At 38.1% G+C, this 24,854-nt stretch overlaps 1 protein-coding gene across 5 annotated transcripts in view; it reads right to left on the bottom strand.

Moving 5' to 3' along the window:
- The window catches only part of LOC121732512, a 50,665-nt gene that overhangs the window by 15,057 nt on the left and 10,754 nt on the right, over positions 1 to 24,854 (bottom strand). For 4 of the 5 annotated variants that reach the window (XM_042122424.1, XM_042122422.1, XM_042122420.1 and 1 more), the window contains exons 3-13: positions 15,695 to 15,718; positions 12,756 to 13,038; positions 11,596 to 11,663; positions 10,745 to 10,951; positions 9,857 to 9,987; positions 8,459 to 8,591; positions 8,009 to 8,130; positions 3,903 to 7,293; positions 3,390 to 3,519; positions 2,653 to 2,839; positions 165 to 2,419 (exon numbers count right to left, since the gene is read on the bottom strand). In XM_042122424.1, the coding sequence (XP_041978358.1) occupies positions 165 to 2,419; positions 2,653 to 2,839; positions 3,390 to 3,519; positions 3,903 to 7,293; positions 8,009 to 8,130; positions 8,459 to 8,591; positions 9,857 to 9,987; positions 10,745 to 10,951; positions 11,596 to 11,663; positions 12,756 to 13,038; positions 15,695 to 15,718 (6,931 nt within the window). The remainder of the gene's footprint in view (positions 1 to 164; positions 2,420 to 2,652; positions 2,840 to 3,389; positions 3,520 to 3,902; positions 7,294 to 8,008; positions 8,131 to 8,458; positions 8,592 to 9,856; positions 9,988 to 10,744; positions 10,952 to 11,595; positions 11,664 to 12,755; positions 13,039 to 15,694; positions 15,719 to 24,854) is intronic. The other variant, XM_042122421.1, reaches the window with a different exon arrangement.

The following is a 24,854-nucleotide window of genomic DNA, read 5'->3' on the forward strand; positions in this document are numbered from 1 at the left end:
CCGCTTTTTGTGTTAATAGATTTAAACAAAATAAACCTTTTTAGGACTTTGCATGGAAAAATTATTGTAATTTTGTTTCTTCTACAAATCTACACAAATGTAGGTACTGTCTTGTCTTGAAAATAAATAAAAAAATAATAAAAAAAGATCTTCGAATTACTAACCTGTAAATCTAATGTCGCTTAGTAACGGAAAAAACGAGTCGAGCTGACAGAACTTCTTTTCATTTTGTAAAAAATCCTCTGTGACCGCCATTTTGTCGTCAGCCGTGCCGTTCGAATTTGGAACATCCGCTACGGACTCATGACCAACTTCATTGACCGTTTCATCCTTAGTGCTAGTCAACGATTCTAGCTCAGTTTGTCGATCTGTTTTATCTGATTTAGTTTCATCTTTTAACTCCAACGTGGAAGTATCATCGACGTTGCTTTCAACGAGTTCCTCGAATGGTTCATTTATAATATTGATGGTGGCGTACACTTCGTTTGTACCGTTGCAGGTGATTTTATTCTGCTCAGTATCTTTGGGCAAACTTTTCTCTCTATCTTCGTTGATAGTTACATCTATAGACGTTTGTTCGTTCTGAGGCGCTGAAGACAAGGAATTGCTTGACTTCAAATCGAAAGATACGTCCTCGATATTTTCAATCATTTCTTCACTATTCACGTAAAGAGGTTCGAGGTTTTCAAAGTTCCACACGTTTTTTGCTGGATCAGCGTGAAAAGTATTTGGCGCTTTTGTATCACTATCATTATGAGACTCGCTGGTCCTATTCGGTGTTAGCTTAGCTGCTAACGGACTCTCGGTAACAATAATCGAATGCGGCTGCTCATTTTCATCTTCCAAGTCTATATCAGTTATAATAACGTTCATAGCCCTATCATTAGATCCGTGAGATTCGATAACATTATATCTAGAGGCGTCAAATATTTGAGATTCTGGTTCAGTGCTAGTTCGATTTACGGATAAATCGAAATCTAAATTCGTTACGACGTTTAAGTTACTCGGAGGTTCGCTAAATTTTCTTTCGCTTTTGATAAAGAGAGAGCTGGCGTCGATTAGGGACGACAAGTCCTGGGGACAGTTTTGGAGGCTTCTTTGAAACCGGTTGAACTCCTCGGAGCCATCAGCACTTTCCATGCTCTGACTAGACTTCTCCTTTGAAGTCACTTCCTGGGGCTTCGTCACCGCCGAGAACTCAAAGTCCGAGTACGTTGGCGTCTTCTCGGAGACGTTTCTATTGCTCTCTCTGCTCATAAACCCGCTCTCCCCCTCAATTTCGAACGCGCGCCCCTCGTGGACGTTCGGAGATATGTCCTGTGGTCTTATTTCCGCGGACTGAAAGAACACGTTGAAGTTAGGCACGCCGGAAACTTCGTCAGAATCATTCTGAGGCATGTCGAGAGGGACGGATTCAACGTTTTCATCGTCGATGACTTCGACACACGGCGTGCTGGTTACCGAGAACGCCATGTTCTTGCTGAAATGCTTGTTGAGGCTTTCGTTCATTTCGTCGCTGACGTTTTCGATTTTCATTTCTGGAGATTCGAATTTTGCGTCCGGGACGCTATCTTTGAGACACGTTATTTCGATGCTATCCATCTTCTTTAATGCCGGCGCTGGCGTACATTTCGGACTCTCCACGCTAATGTTTTCCTTTTCCTGCCTGGGTGGGGTAAAGTTTATTTCGTTGCCGATAGGAGATCTCCGGACTAGCTCAGGCTGGGGGAGTTTCCAAGCGTCGTCCATAGCGGACGCGAGCTCCGTCGTACAGTTGGAGTAAGATGGCAGGCCTGACATGAGCGTACCGTACGCTAGATCCTTCGTTTGAGTATTCTTGGAATCGGGATCGGATTTGGTGATCGTCGGGGTTACCACCTCGTGTTTAGCTTTAGTATACGTATTACAGTTGTTCGCGGTAATAGAATCGGGAGAGAACGTATCACACTCGGATTTGCTATCGTGGACAATGTATGTGGAGCAGTGACTATGCTCCTTTTCGTCTTTCTCGCTCATCAGAGTGTGCTCGCTGTCGCTCCTTTTGAGTTCCGGCACGTCCGGAATATCGGGGTCCATAGCCAAATCGTCGAAGTTTTCCTCGACGTTGTATAGCGTGTCGTTCGAACACCACGAGTCTATACTTGTCGCCTTCGACAAGCACTGGGTTTCGGACGGTTTTGAGAATTTGGCGTCGGTCGGGACGGTCGTTTTGGACAACGTGGACACGGCCGCCAGGTCGGAATTATCCGGCACGGACGTGTCCGTGGGACTGACGAGGAACGGGGAGATCTGAGACAGTCTCTCGCAGTTGGACTTCTCGTCGTCTTTGGTGTATGTTTTGTCGTCGATCGGTGACTGGACGTTGGGTTTGTTTATCTTCAATGGACTGGCGTTCAAGCTGTCGGCGCTCATTGTTATTCTGTAATTAAAAGTTGTTATAACTATGTTTGTATTATTTACTTTAAACGATATTATAAATTACAGGCCAGTGTCAAAATACATCAATCGCACTAGATGTTGTAAAAATGTATAAACAAGATATTTGTTTTTCTTTCACGCTAAAACTTTTGTGGGTATGTGGAGAGGTTAGGGCCATTTATTTATACAACAATTTACTCGGACAAAAGCGGAGTTACAAGTATGAGCACTCACTCTTTACTACTGCTAGGCACCTCCTTGGGCACCGTATACGTATGGTTGATGGTCTCCGAGTGTACGGTGTAGGTGGAGTGGTTTGGGCCGCTGTTTTGTCCGGTGGCCAGGTCTGTGACGTCATCAGTCGAGTTGTTGCACGGCTCCGGGTAGCTCTCAGATGATTCCGTGCGGACCGAGTAGTTCCCTAACAAGAAATTGTGTTGTTGTATAGTCTCTAAACTAATGTTATAAAGAAATTTTTCGTGCAACACTTAGCCTTTGAAAGATTAAAGGACTAGGTCGTATTTCAAAAATTCGCCACGGGTATAAAAAGAAGAAAGGACACTACCTTTTATCAATATAAATTTACACTATTCCTTTGCCTTTTTAGTAGTATAAGGGAAATTGACGCTACGTAACGAATTACGTAGCAAATAACTGGCGGAAGACCAGTGGGGCTAAAATAGTCACATTTAGCAATTCCTCTCAATCAATTCAGCAAATGAATTGTCAAAACTATCAAACTGACAAATGTCAAATCAGTACAAAAATACAGAAATGAATTGCAAGCAGAGTTGCATTTTGCAATTTTAGAAAAATGAATCATATTATGATCCATATCACAATTCTTCAAAGCGACCATTTTAGCCCCGCAGTTATATTAAATACAGGCGACAGACCAACTCTCACGTTTACATAACAACAGTCGACCTAGCCATCTGCCTACTTTGTACTCCTGCCTATTTAATACTCACAGTTATCATCGTTCTCGTATGCGGAGAGCTGTAGCCTCGTCTCCTCAGCGATGGGGCTGAGCGCGCCGTACGCCACGATCAGCTCGGGCGGCGGCGGCGACGTGTACTCCGCCGGCTCTATGCCAGACACCTGGGGGACACATAACAATAGTTAAAACACCCATTGAGGGTGTTTGATATTTTATTTCCCACCAGGTGCCGGATTGTAGACTAAGGCTACGTTTCCACTAGAGCTGAGCGGAGCTGTGTTGCCAGGAATGTGTTTTTGAGAACCTGAGTCATGGCAAAGTCATGTCAATGAAGCGATTCTATTGGTTTTCAAAAACACATTCTTCGCAACACAGCTCCGCTTAGCTCTGGTGGAAAGGCAGCCTAATACGAAGGTTACACAATTAATCTGTCATCAATCTTTCGTCAATCCGAGGTTGACGCCAGATTGATGCTTATAAATAGTACATATTAAAATAAAAAAATAACAGAAATTTAAAAAACAAACCAGAATGCTGGTCTTACCTGAGCAAGAGGCAATTTCAGTTCCAATTCGTTCCTCAACTCCTTCATGCGTTCCTCATCAATCTGCCCTTCTCTTTGGTAATCCATAGAACTAGTGTTCCCCGCTAGGACGCACTCCGGAGCATCCTGGGAATCTTCTGCCTCTAGCGGACCCGAGTATTCTATGTTCAAGTTGTTCTCGTTCTCTGCCATCGCCAATTTGGTAGTCATTTGAAGGTCTATTTGGTTCAAATGTACCGCGTCCTCCACGTGACCAGCATCAGCGTTAATATCTATGTCGACTAGATATTTCATCTGCGACGTCGAAGCGAGAAAATTTCCCGGCGAGTTCGGTGGGGTTAGGGGCGACACTCTTTTAGCCGACGATAGCTCCTCCGATTCGGAAGTGTTTTCTGTGGGCTCGATCGTTTTGGTTTCGTTTAGATTAGGAATCGCCTCAAAAACCGAGTCCTCGGATACTATATCGGGGACTTCGTTTAGAAAGTTACCGTCTCGAAGAGGCGAGGGAGTCTCGAGGTTGATTTCGCTAAAATTCGACGAAAACGCCAGAAGCTCCTCCTTGGGAATATCTACTAAATCAGATTTTATGTTCTTTAGCGACTCGAACATACAATTCTCTAGGGACCCGAGTACGACTGAGCTGTTTTCGTCGTATGTATCTGTGGGGTGACTTTTGGTTGGAGAGTCGAAGGGACTCAAATTATCCGAAGCGTTTTTTGGTTTCACAAAAGTCTCTCCGATACCATCTACCGGCACTTTAGTTAACGAAACAGTTTCTTCTTCGAGAGGTTCTAAGGTACTTTCTGTTGACTTTTCGCTTCCTTTGGGTGTGCTCGTGTGAATGTTATCCTTAATATCTTCAGGTTCATCATAATTAGTTCTTATATCTTCGGTACCATCGTACACAATCCTTTCGGAGTACAAAAATACGCTAGTCTCTTTAATAAGAGTTGGCAAGTCTAAGTAAACGGTGGACTCGTTTAGAGATGTACTGTTCATATCAGTCATAGCAGATGCTTCAGGATATTTTATAAAGTTACCGTGATTTATAATTTTATTTTGTGCGTCCTTATTTTTATTATCAGTGAGATCCATATACGCAGTACTATTACATGAGACTGTAGCCCCTGGTTCAGATACAACATCAGATGTAACTTCACATCTCTCAGTTAGCATATCTTGTTCCTGCGCCGTTTGCGGGGCTGACCCTTCTACATCTTTATAAATATTTTGTACTTGTTCTTCAGGTTTTATGCTCGTGTCGAGTTCTGGCAAACTTTCGACTATTTCTTTTTCCTTATTTTCTAAGTGATTGATTTCTACAGATTCTGAATGAGATAGGTTTTGTACTGTTTCAGGTAACTCTGTTGGTATGTCTTTAGTGGAACTGCCTATTAATGCATTACTTTCGTCAATACCGAAAGTTTCGTTTATAATGATGTTATTATGGTGGACCATTGAGGACTCTAAAGAATTTGATACATTTGGATATTCTTTGACTTTCTCAATTTCTTTATTTAAATCTTCACAAAATGGCTTTTCCATCTCGCTTTTACTAGCTTGTGATGAATTTGATACAGATGACGGAATTATTTGAAAAACGTCGTCTTTATGACTATTTTGTAAGGTTTGTGTTATATTTAGTTCTTGATTTTTGTTGTTGCCTATCATATCTTTTTCTTCCTTATTTTCTTCTATTAAAAAGGTTGATGAGTTTGATTTATGGTTATTTTCAAGTGTCCTTTCACTTGCTAAAACTTCATTTACTATAAACGTCTCGGAAACAGACTTATCGTTATTTAGTTCACTTGTTATGTTTAATTCTTCATTTTTCGGATCATTCAGCTGCAGGCTACCTGTACTAATTTTAACGGGCGTTAAAATTACTTCTGGTAATAAAGATTCATCTATATCGTTTGTAATGTTTAATTTTTCTTTATTTTCAAAATTCTCTGGCAAACAATTATTTTCAGCCAGCTTTTCCTCAACATCCACTCCTACTTTTTCTTCAAATTTATCTATCACAGCATTTTCAGTATCATTAGAGTGACCGTTAGAAAATACTTCTGTTTCTTCGTTACCATTACTGCTAATTTCTTCTTGTAGTTTGTCTGTTGTAGCTACAACTGGATCTGTATTCGTTTCACAACTAATCATGTTTTCAATTCCATTACTTAGATCAATTTTATTTTCTATTGACTTAGCTTCCATACTATCCTTACTTACTTTATTAGCATACGTTATCTCACAGTCTCTTTCAATTACGTCTTTTATTTCATAACTTACACTAGGCATTGATACTACACATAATTCTTTTAATTTAGGTACATTATTACATTCTACATTGGCGTGTGTTTTTGGTTCCTCATCTTGCAACGATTTCAATTCGCTCGAACTATTTAAATTAACATTTTCTTCGACCGGCTTTTCAAGGTTGTGCTCGTTTTTAACTAATCTGCTTAAGAGATCTAAATCCTTGATCGGAGTCTCGGGGGTGATATTTTCGAGAGTCAACTGGCTGGTCGTGTCGCTGTGTCGTTCGAACGAGTGACTCAACGTACCAATAGTATCCGCATCTCCCTCGTCATCCTCGCAATCTTTCTCCGCATCTGATTTGGCATCGAAATCGAGCTCTAGAATATTCTTAAAATTACTTATACCGGGCGACTTAACCATACTAGTTTGCATTGGACTTTCTTTCTTACACTCTAAGCTCAGATTATCTCTAGACGGGCTGGCTTGATGACTTGACTCCGAGCTCGAAGTCTTCTCCGAGTTTAGTATGTTATCGAGATTCTTTATCACATCGCTGACATCCCTGTAGTAGCTGACGTCATCCTGACTGCCGTTTATAATATCTTTTAGCCAGGGATCTACCGAGTTGTCCGAATGATCCTGATCTTTCTCCTCGAGGGCTATGTTACCTTGGTGACATTCTAGCGTCGCCATTTCGTTGTGCGTGAGGTATATGTTTCTGACGTCCTCCAACGATCCGTGGAGATTAGTTAGGCTGTCGGATTTGGCTTGAACCGACAGATCTTTATCCGACATGATGCTACTGGATCTCGATACCGCAGTATCCATTTCGACGCTCAAGGAGTCCTGTATGGTGGGCGCGTTATCGAACTCCTGGTCTGAGCCGGTGAAGTGCGACGCCATGGAGGTGGAGGGGGCGTGTACGATGGCGACGTGCTCGTCTATTTTGGGGATGCTGTTGGGTTTGAGCCTCTGCCAGCGCTCCTCGAAGTCGCTGCTGCCGTAGCCGTCGTCGTTGGAGGCCTCGCTGGCGCGGGCGTGCGTCATGTGGAGGTGGTTGATTAACGCGTGGACTTGAGCGGCGGTCGGCCGAGCTTCGTAGTTGGGGTTCCAGCATAGTTGCATGACTTGATACCTGGAGAAAAGTTATTACATTTTGGTATTATTAAAATATTTTATTTTATTATGAAAGTGCTATGTACTTCAATATAATGTAATGAATAGCATATTATTTTATTTTTTATTTAATCAAGGTACAAAAATAGTTAATGAACTCTTTACAAATTAGGTTAGTAAGTTAATTATACATTGGTGAATTCATTAATCTAAATATTGTACACAGCTTTTGTTAGTAAAAAAAAAGAAATTACATTGACAATCAACATCTTAATTTAGGAAAATATTAACACTGAAAAACTTTCAAGGTGCATTAAGTATAACTAATTAACATCTAAAATAGTTTATTACAATCAAGCAAAGACTTCTTATAAGGAAATATTTTTTGATGAAAGATATCGATATTTACATCAGCCTTTGAATAAATTTCATTATAGGACTGACACATACGATGTAGCGGATTATTCCGTCCAACGTTGTTGCTAAAAAGTGAAATGTCAAAGAGCACTGGCTTTCGTTTAGAGCGTTTACTAATAGATAAATTGATGTTTGCAAGCAGTTCATCACTGAGCACACCATTGACAATCTTGTGGAGTGCACATAAGTCTGCAATATTGCGACGTTGCCCTAAACTGGTAAGACGGTAATCATAATAGAAAAAAGGCGTTTTAATATTATTACAGTGCTTGTGTCAATTAGGTAATTTAAATGTGAATATAATTTTTAATACTCACAGGTGGTCTCCGTAGAGCGCGTACGAGGGTGGAGGGGGCGGGGCGTGTGCGTGCGCGGTGGGCGGGGTCCAGGCGCACAGCTCCCAGATCACGTGACCCAACGCCCATACGTCATTAGCCGCCTGTGAAAACAAAACGGGAACGAAAGTTTTTAGTCTTTATTTATTTAAAGGGAAAACTTACATGCGTATATTATGACAACATCATTGTATCTTATACCACTAGATCAAATAAACTTTAATTACTAGTACTTAAATATTTTTAACTTGTTAAGCTAATGGACAAAACCACTTAAGCGACTAGAACTATTCTGTTACAATAAACGGTGGAATATTTTTATGTCAGTTAAATTGAGATTTAGGTCCAACTTTTTAAGTTTCGTAACGTTTTGAATAGCCTGTCAATTGTCATTCTGATATCTATATATAATGTCGTAAGTTCACTACGTACCGTATGTCTGTTCGTGTTTCTCAGCGTGTCGGGGGCGCGCGCAAGCTGGGGTTGGTCGCACGGCGCGTACTGTCCGAGCACGGCGCGCACGTCGTCACGCTCGCGCACTAATATGTTGCCCGTACAGAGGTTACTGAAAACGCAAAAACATTATTAACAAATAAAACGCTACTTGCAAATTATATATTATCCCACGGAACGTGTCTATTGCCAATCAACTATTTTATTCTAAAAAATCAAAATCAAAATCTTAAACTATACTTATTGCAATCTACGAGCGCGCGGCGCCCTTAGTTGTGTGAGTGACTATATCTATACACGCGTACATGGCTCGCTCGCCACTGACCGCTCCGTCAGGTATGCACACTAACGAAAATGTATGTTTACAATTACAACTACAAATAAAGGCTACGCGCGCTCGTGAATTGCAAGAAATGTACCACAATTAGACAAAAATAGTGTTACAGTACATGGTATACGGACACGTAGTGCCATCTAGCGACAAACCAGTAAAACTTACCGAGGGAACACAGGCAACATAAATCCCCTACTCAATACTAGATGGCGTTAGGTGCGCTAGTACATACTCGAATAGACTGCGCTCGAACTTTCTAGAAGTGTCTTGTTTACGTGTTTATCGGTTTATTTTGTTTACGTGTTTAGTTGTTTATGTTTATTGTGGTACATGCTCGAGCCTCCTAGAAAGTTCCGACACTTGTTTACTTGTTTACGTGTATCGGGAACTTTCTGGAATTCGTCTCGCCATATAAAAAGCCGCAGGTAGACGGCGCGGCAGTTCAGTTCGTTTCGAGCTATCATCAAGGCGATTTCGGAGTGACAACAAGTGATCAATAGTGAGTGAACCAGTGAAACCTGCGACTTGGCTACGACCTAGGACAGTGATAGTACTTAGTGATTGGGCCTAGTGATTAGTGCTTGGACTTAGTGCTAAGTGTTGTGGCTTAATGCTTAGTGCAGTGTTAATAAAGTCTTCAAGAGAGTCACCAGGTCTTTCTCTCCAAATCCTCGAACCCTAGCACGTAACAATAGTTTTGTGTCATTTATCTGTTATGGGAAACTGTAACAAACATCCATCCTCTTTTTCGCATTAAAACTAAAAGTGTAATCGTCTTTATTTATTTATTTTATTTTATTTTATTCGGAAAACTTACAGCTTGCAGAAAATACAGTAAGAGTACAATTATAATAGAAAACATAAAGCCAATTATAAAGTTTTCGCAAGTAAAAGTTTAAATGCGAAAAATATGGCAAAGAGGTGAACCAAATACCAATTAAAAAATCAACCATTGTGTAATCTAAATACATAATTATTAAGCATAAATTTCGCAAGAATGAAAAACTAAGCTACAAAACCACACTGGAGTAAACAGTACGCACCGATACAGGTATCCGTTGGCGTGCATGTACGCCAGCGCGGACGTGACGTCACACATGAGCCGCAGCGGCGCGCCCGCAGAGTGCAGCGACTCCGCACGATCGCGCGTCGACGATATGTACTGCTGTAGATCCTGGAATTACAATTAACGGTTGTTAATGTTGAAAATAATGAATTGCTAATTATAAGATTTATGTTGTCGTTAATGTTTTATTATGTTGTCCTTGTCTCACACGTTTGGCGTGGCTTGGCATACATTTATTTACAGATTTTTTAAACTTTAACGTAATGTCTGTATAGTGTATAGTATAGACTCTAGTCTATACTATACAGACATTATAGTTTAAAAAATAGACTATAGACTGTATGGATAGTGAAAATATTTTTATTAGTAAGGAATAAATATAAGTACTTAAGAAGGATTTTCCATGTTCGCGAAAAAATTAAGTTTCATCCCTTTTAAAAGAAAATTAAATGAATGGCTTTTAAAAAATTGTTTTTATGATGTAAAAGATTTTTTCGTTGGTACTTATTTCTGACAGTTCTCCATTAATGACATGTGACATTTAGTATTAAGTACTTCTACTTCTTTCCTTCACCTTTTAGACTAAACTTTATAAAATATGACATTTGCATACTATTAGTTTAGTTGAGTGTTATGATTATGTATTTTATTATGAAGACCATCTAACTGTACATTATTATTATTATTATTAAAGTAATTCATTATTCGGGTTCTACAGTCAGGCATAACCATACTACAAATTGTTAAATTAACTTCATGCGAGAAATGTCTAATCTTGTAAGTTACAAGACGTACCTAAATGATTTGACAGTGACTTACAAGTTAAGACATTTCTCCTCCTTTCAAATCCTCAAACAATACTAACCATCGAGCACAGCTCGAATACCAACAGCCAAGAGTCCTCCTGCAGGCATTTGGCTACGAACGGTAGGATGTTTTCATGACTGAGGTCGCGGTACATTTTGTTCTCGTCCAAAAACCGCGCCTTGTCCTCCAAGCTCGCGTTCTGGTTGAGGATCTTGACGGCCACAGTGGTAGTGCTCTCCCCATCGTCTATTTCACCTTCCACCACCTGGAAGAGAGAGATAGATGTTGTAAAACAGGAAATGAAGAAAAGAAAATTTAGGGGCTGTTTAACCACTTCCTGATAAGCGCCGGATAGGTTATCCACAACTTATCTGATAGATAGAGTATAAAGTATCTGTCAGATAAGAAGTGGATAGCCTATCCGGCGACCGGCACCTATCAGAAAGTGGTGTAACAGGCCCTAAATGTACCAATAGGCTTAGCATGATCGCGGTAGAAATGTGAGGGAATAAAAATACTGATAGAAAAATACTAAAGGCTGATTTCTTGGCAACATTTCATTTGGTAAAGTAATATGGTAGTGCTGAGTGTGTACATAAACAGTTGCTGATGACTCCTTAAAAAACTGACTGTCACGTTGATGAGAAAAACTTTATCTAACGCAATATCATATACGTAGATGAATATTTTGATCAGACATTTTATATTTTCAGAATATATCCCTATAGTACCATCAGAGAAGTTGATTCCTAGGCAGATGGCGGACCTAAATAATTTGGTCGCGTTCCATCAAACCCATCCGACCGATAACAATTAACATTGAATTGACATAAGCCGACCACATGACGTAGTAACTAGTAGGTCCGTCATCTGCGGCCTAGGAATCAATTTCCTCGATGGTTTACTCACCCTTCCAAACCAGCCTCTGCCAATTTCTCTGAGGTACTGCAGACGATCTCTCGGCAAATCTTCGCCGGCTGAAAAAGAAAATGACCATTACTTATCAACGTTGATTACGTTTTCTAAAGCGTGACATCCGTTTTACTACACATAGAAAGTAGAAACATCAACTTGATTGTCATCTTGAAGTACATATATGTTATTTTGTTGAAACAAAAATAAGTTCATGAATCTCAAGGCATTCAGACGAAAACTAAGATACGAAAATAACGCGGATGGTCCATTCATTTAGTTTTATTTAAGTGGGCATTTTTATTTTACCTACATACGATTAAGAGGAGTCCACACCGCCGTTTTTCCATTTGTCCCCTATTTTCTCCCTAGATAATGCCGGTAGAGTTATTATATTTTTCCTAAATATCTATGGCCAATATTAGCATGTCCCTATGTTTTCTTTTTTTTTTCATAATTTTATTATTAAAAAAGATAAGAACGTCCAAAAACCCAAAAAAAATGTCCAGATTTTCCTCTGTGTTCAAACACCCAGAAAACAAAACTGGCTAGAATATAAAAAAAATAAAACATAGGAACACAGCTCAAGCCTTTCTTTAATTCTTAACGAAAAAGTACTTAAATCGGTTAAGTTTTGGAGAAGGAATCAGCGGACATCGAATCGAAGATTTTCTGTTCCTTTATTAGAACTTTTGTCGTGTTGTCTCTATCGCGCTCTGCGGTGGGAGACTTGAGATTGGTGAGACAGCAATACATTTTCAAATACCTATTTTCAATTTCTCGCGCCCTTGGTGTATCCTCTTAAATCAAATTCAACAAGCCAACCAATCGACGTAACTCTCCAACAACCAAATTACTAACGGTAATCGGGTAAAGGGGCTAAACTTTTTTTGGCTTGTGTGGTTCCTTTCCTCATTCTCGCTGGTGGTGTAAGCTACGGCTGCGGCGTTGTTGATGTCTCTATTCTGCATCTCCCGTAAATAAAAAACACCGATATTATAAAATCATATCATCAGCATATCGGCTGATGCGGTTCCTCTCCACATTCTCACTCATGATGTAGGCTGCGTTGTTGTTGTTGGCTATGTTCCGCATCTCCCGGAGAAAGATGTGCCCAAAAAATCAAAGATAAGTAGACGAATAATATCTCTACTCACCAAACCAATCAGCGCATCTCTCCAACGGATCCAACACCCCGATCCCTGTAGGCAGCGGTTCGAACTCAACCACCGACTCTCGGCTGATGCGGTTTCTCTCCTCGTTCTCGCTCGTGATGTACGTTGCGGCGTTGTTATTGGCAATGTTCTGCATCTCCCGGAGCGAGATGGGCCCGTTGTTGTTGTCCTCGTTGACGTTGTTGTTGGTGGGCTCGGAGAACCCCGAGTCGGGGGGCTGCGAGCGCCGCCCATCGTGGAGGTGCGTCACGCTCGCCGTGAATATCTGCAGAACGCCATAACGCCATTAGAATTTGCCATATTGTTTTTTTTTATTTGGTTCCTACATGTAAACATAGGTATACCGGCCAGGGTGATTTCGTTTCTAGCGACAGCAATCGTACTACACTAACAATTTGCCTTTCCTCTAATTAATATAACTAGCTGTTTGAGCTGGTTTTCGATAAAACACGAATAAAATGACATTTTCTAGAAATGATTCCTAGCTAGATCGATTTATCGCCCCCGAAACCCCCTATATACTAAATTTCATGAAAATCGTTGGAGCCGATATATATATATATATAATATATATATATATATATATATATATATATATATTGCTCGTTGCAAGATATATATTTATTATTGCAACAAACAAACAAGAATCAGCAATTAGGAACACAATGATGAGAAGCTCTGATTCATTTTATTTCTAAGTAGCATACTAACACTAAAACTCAAGATTTTATTAGGGTTAATGATCAAAGCAGTAGCATACATTCATTATTAAACAAAGGATACTAGGAAGTCGGTTAAAAATATTTTAAATATTATATTCTTTCTAAAGGGGCTAATCTAAACTAATCCTTTGATGGGACAATAACAAATAAATTGAAGAAACTACATAAAGCGCTTTGTACTCAACTATGTACTCAGATTCTGCCACTTAATCCAACAATACAGCTTTGATCAAGTCTAGATCCTATTATTGTCAAAGCAGCAGATCCTATATAGTCAAACTAAAGCAGAACAATTTTTGGAAAAGTTGTTTCAATATTTTATGGGAATACAACTGCACTTTTATTACACAGATGCATCGAAATCTAATCGAATCGAAATTGAAGCTGTAACGTTGGATTAGTAGCAGAACCGTGCTACAGGTTTGCAAGATAGAGCCTAAAATCAATTTGCCATGTATTGTGTACATCGCGGAATGTACAACAATGACCCTGCAGCTATTGTAGGTTTTCAATAGTGGAAAATACATGCCAGTAGCAAGGACGATACACTCGCAGAGCTCTAGGGTGATTCAAAAGCATTCTACAACAATACTGACATGTAGCGGATATGAGAAGATATTTTGAGCAAGGGGAACGTTAAAACTTGACCAAACAACGACGCAAATCACAAAATTTCATTGTTAATATTTATATGAACATTTGCGACTACTGACTTGTCTCGTGTTATGGACTATAATAACTCCTAATTATAAATTAATGCTATTTACAAATATGTAGATATACAATGGCAGGACGATGGAGGTCGCGCTGCTGATGAATCCAGGCCACAAATTAGCGACAGTGAATTAGAAAAGATACTACATAGATAAATTAATTATTCTTTCACTATAACAACACCTTTGTAAATTGCATTTAGTGAACGATTGGATTTAATGGCAATTTTTCTAGTTGGTGTTTACCACCGGTACGTGGACCAGCCCAGCGAGAAGTACCAGCGTAAGAAACTCGCACGGGGCTATTTAGGGCATTTTCAAAATAGATATATGGCCACAATGATTCCAAAGTTGATGGCAAAAAGATTCGTAGCATAAACAGATCCTGTTATTCCGAATGGCCTTAATGCAGCAAACAGCGCAGTAACCGCAAAACTGGTATTAAATGATACGATAGTATACACTATACACACTACACAGTGATAAACCGACACTAATAATACACATGTGTATGGTAATGATTTTCCGTTTATGAATCACTCATCTTGAGAAAAACAACGAAACAGAAAAATATTACTTGTAAACATAAGAATGAAGTCACGAGCGCCAATTTTTTGCGAAATTGTTTTGCAAATACAAATTTTCATGTTCGTCTCCAGCACACAAGCGCATAAGAATATACTATGTAAGTACTAAGTATGTACACTTTTAGGCCTATTGATACCGAATCACAATATAAAGATTTACCTATCTTACTAATAAAATATTTGTACTCTAGATAGCTTGTACTTTGTCCTTGTCCTTAAATGGACTTTTGCAAAACAAAAGAGAAGGACAAATCATGTTATTTATTAACACCACTTAACTACTAATATTAATTTACATATTTATATTATACAAGGAAGAAAGTAATTTTGGTATAATTTTAGTAACTAAGGACTTCAAACGCGTAGAACTAAGTTATACTTCTATCCTCATTCCTCGGTACGAACTTCATACCACGAACCTTGAGGAAAGTTAGAGAATTTAAATTAACTACAGGATTAAGTTATCAAAAATGCTAAATTAGAAAATTATGACTACTGATTAGTTGGTCCAACTAACATGCATCATATATTTTATGTATAAACATTTTATAGTACAAGATAATATAAGATCCTCTATAATATTAGTCCATGTAACATAAAACAAACTATAGTCACAACTAATTATTATTAGGGTGAAACTACACTACCGCTAGGCGCTAGTCGCGTCCTAAAGATACAAATTACAATCTATATTCTATAGTCTAAATAGGGGATTGTTAACAACGATTCGTGGCATGGAACATGAATATCCGTATTATCTATGGTATTATGTAGAAATACACAACAATATTATGAAGTTCAAAGCTAAGCGTAAGTAGATTGTAGATTCTACAGGATGATTTAATGTGCGATGAAAACGTTAATGACGTCACAAGTCACAACACAAAACTACCAACTACCTGATTCTCTGCACCCTCGTTCGGCTAGGAACAAGAAAACACACATTCATTTCATTTTTTGTCATATAAATGTTTTGGGGCAGTGTTTTTCAACCTTTTTTATGATGCGACACCCCTATTACAAAAAATATTTCGCGATCCCTTTGCTTTTGCATCATTTATACAGTATACAGCATGTTTCAAATAAAATTCTCTTATTTTCTATCTTTAGTTTTTTTTTTCTTAAACAGTTCTCTCGACCCCTGGCGAAGTGGCGTCCCCTCTAGTGCCCTCTACAGATGCTTCACGACCCCCAGAGGGTCACGACCAACAGGTTGAAAAACACTGGTTTAGGAGGACAAGTTTACACAAAATAAAACCATTGCATATGACACGTAATGGGTTTATGCAACATACGGGAAGGAGTTGAAACAATGAGGCATTCTCTACAACCAGTAGGCAGTAGCTTACTTATGAAGGCAGTGGCTTGAAAAGTTTAAATTAGTTTAAATGATGTTTATAATAAAATATTTATAATCTATATTGTATACAAAGATGTCACAGTTAGACGATTTTTCATCCGTGTCTGTTTTTTGTATGTTCAAGCATGTTGTAGATAGACTACCAAGTACATATTATCTTCATTCCAATAGGATATATTACTGCAATGTTTTCGTCTGACCTAAAATATGTAGGCACGCTCGGCTTCTAATCAAAAAATATGTCTGGCGAGACAGTCGATAAATAAGCGGATCGACACCTACTACGCTCCACTCTTATGAATTATTCAAATCCGGCGACACGACGGAAACGCACGGCCTGATGGACTCTCGGACGTCGGACGTGATGGCTGGCTAGACATCATATTTGAGCACGATAAAATTAAAAACATATATTATTTTACAAAGTATCCGCACTTTGCACGTTCCTTTTCTGGAAACAAAACTGTCCTTTCCTAAGTCACATAGTGTCTCGGACTCTCGGAGAAAAATTTAACGGTATTCCTAAAAATGCGTTTTTAAACCTACTTCTTATACTTCTTTCAACTAAGAGAAAAGCAAGGTCTGCTAGATACTTAGTCTTAATGAATAGAAGGCAATCGTTCGATGCAATATGTTTTTGCCAGTACTACAACCTAACTATTTCACACACAAATAGAGGATTTATCGAAAATCAAGAAGACGTTAAATGGTTTGTGTTGGGAAACCGATCAGATTGTATTTGTGTATGTTGTGTTACGTGCACTCCTCAAATGTGTGTCAATTTGTCTGAGTCATGAGTACGCACAAATTGTCCTCAATGTCTGTTATATTTCAGCGACCTTCGGCGCGCCCGTCAGCCTGCCGATTACATTGCTGCATTGTCAAATCGCCGGTTACCTATATCATCTGTCATTAGCAGCCGAAACTGGGTTATTATGTGTTCACTATTCATGTAACATAGAGTCAGATGCCATAATAAATCTGGCGTGACCTTGCCGTTGTACCAGCGTTTTCCTCCTCATGCTGCTGCACGTCCACTGCCAAGGAATATTTGACAACGTAAATTGCAACGTACACGCGTATGGCCTATTTCGATGCAGTGGACGGGCAACTTTTTGCTGATTTCCAGATACTGGATGCAACTTGCAAGTCTGAATTAAAATAATATTATGTTTACATGCACCTATTATACTGTACTCGGCGAAACATGGTAGCGACTAGCGGTAGCGGCCATTAGCTTTGTCCACACTGTGCCTTTTTCTGTTCGTCAAGGGCATGCATTATAACTTATAGCGCAGTCAACAGCGAACGGGAGGCATGCCCGCGACTATGCCCTCTGACCGTATCCAAAAAACAAAAATGACAATGTTGGCGTTGCCTTCGTTGACGTATTCAATTGAATGCGCCAAATGGAAAGTTGAATGATAGAAGATGACGAAAATTGAAAACGAAAGGACATAGCTATTAACTTTCTATTTTGCTCTTTTAGCACTGCCACTTGTACAGTTACACAGGTCACACACACCCTAAAATAAATAAATAAATCTTTGTTTGAGCCAAAACTGTTGTACATAGTATGGAAACCTCTGACCCCTGCACTAGTAAAAATATTATCAGTTAGTTTTGTTACACCCTGTATAAATCGAGAATGCAACGAAATTGTTTCTACCTCTCTACATAATGCGCGCATGTGGCTACTCACAAATTAGCATCCATTTAACAATTTTCTCCTCGCCTCTCAACAATAATTAGCATAATGATAAACGTAATAAGCTGAGTGTTTTGTGTTGCGTCACAAAGCTGTCCCGGTTCTCAGGCGGTGACAATGCATCACGCACCGCCATCTCCGAGTTTCTACGACCCTTGTGTCTTTGACATAAAACTTGTGACAGAGCTAAAATTAACGGCCTGTAGATTGATTTACGTGATACAGACAACCCAAAAACCTTGCAAAGTACTTGGTACTGTAGGCGTACAAAGAAGACAATACTTAAATATTTCTCCAAATATGAGAACCAGGTAGGTACTTTCACGGATTTCCTAGCCAAAGGTTTCAAACGCTGAAATTTCTAGATTTTCTACGTCTTTAAGAAAGAATAAATAAATTGAAAATTTAGTCCATCGCGCCTGCAAATTGTACTCTTCTCAGTCTTAGTGTTTTCAGAAAACCTCAATCTGCAATAACAGTATTGTTTGTGCACTTAATTTTGTTATAATTTAATATATTATATTTCCTTAATTTCCTTAATAATTAAATAATAAGTTCTCAAATTACACTCTGGATTTGTGTTGTGTTTGATTTCCACTGTTGGGATGTAGCTCAGTTTGGGAGTTTCTGTTCATCAACCGTTGGATGAACCTTTAACATAATATGGCAATTCACCACTGTCGGAAGAAGACGAAGAATACATATCTTTGACACTTGATATATATCGTATATCCATAATGTTGTCTCTTTATGTCGTGTGTGTATCACATCAGATAGGAGAACAATCAACAGTTTGAGCCATTATCAGAGATTTACTGGAATAGCGGCCTGTTCGATTCCACACAATAGGCGCTTGTTGTAGCTATATTAGCTATTGTAGAGGTTATGGGGCAACTTAAAAGGACTGTATTAGAATATGAAGGTCGACATACAAGTTAATGATTTTATTAACATTTTGTAATTTTAAAGTTATTTGGCTTAAATTCTTAAAATATATAATCTTTGTTTTTGGCAGTCGGATAAACCGGCGGAATGAACTGGTTTCGTAGAAACCAAAGCGATCCATCAAGCAAATCGCCTTTACGATAACCTTAATATAGTCAGGTATATCTAAAACTTAAAATTGGAAAAAGATATTGTACTGTTAAAATCAAAGACAATTTATTTCTGTTATAGAATAAGCATTTCAGGGTCTATCGCTGGAAATCGTTTAACTGTCAGTATGCCAGAGGATATTTCTCGGAAAAGCAGTAAGACATGTCAGTCTGATACTTCTCAGTATTACGATAAAACGCTCGTAAACATGTAACAAATTAGAAATTCCGCATTGACGATTCATAGACTTCTTTGATGGTACTCCCATTATATGACATACTTATAACACGTCGTAATATGTATTATGTAGAGATTTTTTTTTTTTAAGTTTATTTGAGTCAACAAACAGTAACCAAAGTATATATTACCAAAAAGAGTTACTTACAGATTAATCTTAATAACTATGGTACCAACTACGTTAACTACATATTACTAGATTTGATAATGAGACAATACATTCAGTAAAAAGCAAATGTACAGATTATTGCATGAATACTAGGTAGAAAGTATGTAAAACAAGATATTTTTACAAAATATTACATAGATACTTTAACTTGGTAGAAAAGAAGAATTAAATATTACAAGCCACAATAATTAACAGTAGGTGTAGTGTAAATATTTAATTAGTACATAGTTTTAGAAAAAAGAAAGAAAGAAAATAAAATTATTAAATTTAAATGTTGTCATCGAAACTCAGGAGATATAGTCGGAGTCTTGGGTGTATTTTGGCAAAAGTTTAAGGATCTCTTTTTTATATTTCGATACCTTATCGTTAAAGATGTCTACGGAGAGAAAGTTTTTATTAAACGTATCAACTAGTCTATAAAATGGTGAGCGCTTACCAATATTGGTGCGACAAACTGCAGAAAAGAATATCTGATGAGGCCTACGAGAATGAGTTGTAAGGGGTGTCCTATAAAATATTTTGTTATTTAAAGAAATGCAATCATAACGATTATGACATAGATCAAATAAAAACATCATTTCTAATTGGATTCGCCTAGATGTTAGTGGGAGAAGATTGTGTGTCTTTAGCAAAGTATTGTAAGATTCACGGGAACGACAACATCTATATTGCACCGTGCGCAGATATTTCTTTTGAACCATTTCAAGTGCGTTACTATATTTTTTATAGTACGGGTTCCAAATTGCCACAGCATATTCAAGTTGCGATCGAATAAGTGATTTGTAGATGTAAAGGTACGTTGAGAAGTGCACAAATGCTTTGCATGATCTCATTACGAAACCATACATTTTGAATGAATTTCGTATAATATTATTAATGTGCAAATCTAAGTGTAATTTTTTGTCTAAAATCACTCCCAGGTCCCTGATTGAGTCAACATGTTCTAAATTTTGATTACACAACGTATAGATAAATTTACTGATAAAGCGTTTTCTTGTGAAAGTTATGGATTTGCATTTGTTAATGCTAAGTGATAGTTTATTTTTATTACAATAAGCAGAAAATCTATTGAGGTCGTCTTGAAGTCTAGTATGATCATCACTATTTTGTATACGCATATAAATTTTGAGGTCGTCAGCGTAGAGTAAGAACTTAGAAAACTTAAAGCAGAGCCGAGCGTCATTAATAAAAAGGATAAAAAGTAACGGGCCTAAAATAGACCCCTGGGGTACCCCAGAGATGATAGATACATATTCAGAATCAAACCCATTAATCATTACTTTTTGAGTGCGGTTCGTTATATACGACTTAAACCAGCGCCATAAGTTACCTCGTATGCCGTTGAAAGCTAATTTTTCGAATAGAATTTTATGATCAACTTTGTCAAAGGCTTTTCGAAAGTCTGTATAGACACTGTCTATTTGTATATTGCGATCTAGAGCTTCAAATAAATCCGATATATAGATAAGTAAATTTGTGGTTGTAGATCGCCGTGACACAAAGCCATGTTGCTCTTCTATTATGATTTGATGTAGCACGGGATAGATATTATTATGAACTAGTCTTTCGAAAAGCTTTGACAGAGTTGGTAAAATTGAAATCGGTCTATAATTTTCTATATCACTCCTGTTACCGCCCTTGTGAACTGGGACAATTCTGGCAGTTTTCCACATAGTAGGAAAGGTACCTTCGTGTAAGCAAATGTTAAATATAATGTGCAGTGGTAGATATATGGCAGATGCAGATTCCTTAAAAAACAGTGGAGGGATACCATCAACACCAGCACCTTTAGAAGAGTCCAGAGAACGTAATTCTTTATGTATTTCTTTCTGTGTTAAGGTAATACTACTTATTATCGTATCAGATTCGTTATTATAGTCTTTACAGCAACTGTCATCCAAGTCATCTGTAACATCGCTTGGTTCAAAAACTGATAAAAAGAAATCGGAAAATAAGTTACATACTCGGTTTGGATCACTAGTTGTTATATCCTTATAGGTCATAGTATTAGGAATGTCCCCGTTACGTTTCAAGTTATTGATGTATTTCCAAAAATAATTGATGTTACCGTGAATACTAACTTCAACATTATTTAAATATTCCTTATAAGCTTTATGCGATAGATACTTAAATCTTTCCCTATACATAGAAAATGTTCTATAGTCAGATATATTCCTATATGTTTTCCATTTGAGCCAGCTTTTTGACTTATTCTTGAAGATGTGTATTAATGCTGGTGTGAACCATACAGGAAATGAAGAATTCTTAGTTATTTTAGAGGGGATATTTCTTCTGATAATAGAGTACAAGTTTTCGTACAGTAAAGAAACTGCATCTTCAGCAGTTTTGTGTTGAAGAAGTGCTACCCAATCCACTGACTCAATCTCTTTTTTAATTAAAGTGTAATCTGCTTTTGCAAAGTTATATTGTGTTTTAGGGAGGACTCTCATAGGTTTTGTTATATTTTTTATTGGTATTAATACATAGAAAGGTGGGTGATGAGGTACTGTTGGTACCAAAGGAACAGGTCCAAGTGAAGCCCCAGATTCGGAGATATTTGTGAAAAAAAGGTCTAATGTCCTATCATTCTCATTTTTAAAAGTATTTAATTGCACACAGTTTAGGAGCGCCATGAAATTTATCATATGAGTATCAGATAAGCTGTTACTATTTTCTATTGCAGGTTCCATATGAACGTTCCCTTTTCTCCATCTTAAGGATGGTAGGTTAAAATCACCTGCTACAATAAAATAATAAAATGAGATAAATTATGATAAAACAGATAAATGTAGGAGATCGTGTGGCGTAGAGGGAGCCGAAAATTCTTGAGAATCTTCTTTATATATATATATATATAGAAGCGCTGAAAGACGATTTTTTTTTTCACTTTTGTATGGACAAGGGCCGAGTGTCACGAGTTTCCCCATACAAAAGTGTAAAAAAAAATGAAAAAAATGTTGGTCTTTCAGCGCTTCTACTTTCACAGTGAACTCTCTCTACAAGGAACACGTACACACCCTAAAGTTGTAATATATATATATATATATATATATATATATATATATATATATATATATATATATATATATATATATATATATATATATATATGACAGCTCTCGGACCAAAAGTAAGTTTGATCCTTCGATCGCGGATTCTTGGAAATGCTATTGTATTCTATTGTTGTCGCGATCACCGGTGCTCTTAATATGGGGCTTGAAGGATTAAAAAATTAAAGTAACAGTCCATGCTTTTTCGGTTTTAAGATAAAAACTACTTAGAGTAAAGAGTATTAAATTTTCAACAGTCTATTTTCCATTGTGAGCTTCAGAACGGCAGTCTTGGAGGACAATAACGTCTTGGGTTTTCAATTAACCCAAATTGTTCCTTCTTCGTTGTAACAATTTTGTACTTTAGTATATTTTTAATTTTACAATATTACTCGAGGATTCTTTGAAAAAGCAAAGATTATTGATTTTGATCAATGCACAGGCCAAATCCTAAGGTGCTATGGGCTAGGAACTAAAATTTCATACGTGTGTTTCTCTTATAAGAATTTTATCATAATATATTCTCCTAGGTCCTAAGGGGGTTAGAGAAGAGATTAAAGTTCGTATGCTAGCAATACAATTTCACGCTCGCGAAGCCGGGGTTAAGCTAGTTTGCTCTAAAAGACAAGTAGGAACTCTTGTATGCAATTTTGTTGTGTACAATGCGCACTGTGTACACTAGGAGTTTCCTCTCAAAGACAATTCCGACTGCAGCTACGCTCTCGGCTCTTCAATGTGAATAAGTCATTACGCTTTCACCGCTGCCGCTGGCAAGTTGATAATATCCCCACTTTTACTAACATTTACTGTCTAAAGATTTAAACTGAAAATACAGTAAATATTATACAAGGAAGATTGCAGCGGAAGACTAGCAGCAGTATAATTTATCTTATTCTTATTATAGGGAAGGCTTGATATTTTGGCAACTTGGGTGAATCCACAATTAACCCATCAACTCCCAAGCGGAACCCGGGTGCCGCATAACAATTGAATATCTATTGTGTCTATGATTCCCATTTCCCACGATCGAGGTATTAATCAAGAAGACATTATAAAAATTGCTGACAAAGGTGATGACTCGAAATCATCACACTTTGGACATGAGAACGGACAAAAATAGTGACGATATAAACGACATTGTTTTGTGCCAAAATACCGGCGTGGACGTTGACGCTTGCCATCTGATTATATCTTTACACGAATTCTTTTAACCTGGGAAACTATCTGACTAGCCAGTACTTATTTTTTAAAATGCGCAGGGGAAACCCATCATGGGTGGGTTAGGGATGTGCCTCAGTTAGCTGAAGTACCCCGTGGGTATGTGAGACTCTTACTCACTAAAACCACCTACGGTTTGCGCTCAGCCGTATAAAGGAGGGATGTCCCGGATCTAACAAACACAGGACTCCACGACCGGCCGGTCTACCTCAGAAGGGACCGGACTTCCACCAAAGTTAGGGAACGCTTCGGCAAACTGAAGCGTTCCCCTCGGAGCCTAGTGGTGGTCAACTCGCGGTATCGAAGTTTTCTATGTTCGGCGGCGTATAATTATAATATGTACTATAGCTAATATCAATGTAGTAGACTTCAGCCTTATTTCTGTCCGAGCCTACCACCTTGCTTCATCGTAAGATCTCCCTTTGGAGCTTTCACTTCCTTCCCTTCCTTAGAGATGTCTAGTTAACTTTACTGTATGAAAATGCTATAAGCTCGGAAGACAGGTTCAAAAAGCGATATCTACACGACACTTCCATTCCAAAGATAGCAATGCGCCTTGATGCCGTCTCAATTTTCTGGCGTTTATCGAATTATCTCTTCCGAGCCACATGATCATGCAGTCTCAATAAAATTCAATCGTATTTACCGCAGGTCAAACTTCAGCAGTTTTTGTCATGTTGTGCAGTCTTTGAAGATCGGAACTTGATGCTAAAGTAACGTTAGAAGCTTATTGTAAATACTGATTATGGATAGTTTTTTCTTGTTTTATTTACAGTTGGCTCCGTTCCCACGCCGACTGTTGGAGTAACGTCTATTCTTTATTATTGTAATGTTGTAACATTAACAATTTACAATAAGAGAGTATCATCGCTTCGCTAATCGCTTGCAATGTGTATAAGATGGTTCATAATGAGTGGTGACGAAGGATCTTCACGTAAGTATTCATGCAATTTTAGTGCAACAATTGAAATTTCTTAATTATAAATTGTATAAAAATACTAGCCACTAGCATGTTTGATAGCTCTAAAAGAAGCAAAGGACAACAAACTCTGCTAATCATATAAATCAAACGTACATTAATCATTTTACTACCGACGCGACGTCCAATACGAAACGCGATATCACAAACAACAATAAAAGAGATAACCATATACGTGAATGTAATTACGCGATATCTGTAGCTCCATTCATTAAAATCATTCAACGTTGTCGGGGCAAAAAA

This window comes from Aricia agestis, chromosome 12 (assembly GCF_905147365.1).
Source record: "Aricia agestis chromosome 12, ilAriAges1.1, whole genome shotgun sequence".
NCBI classification, from domain to species: Eukaryota; Metazoa; Arthropoda; class Insecta; order Lepidoptera; family Lycaenidae; genus Aricia; species Aricia agestis.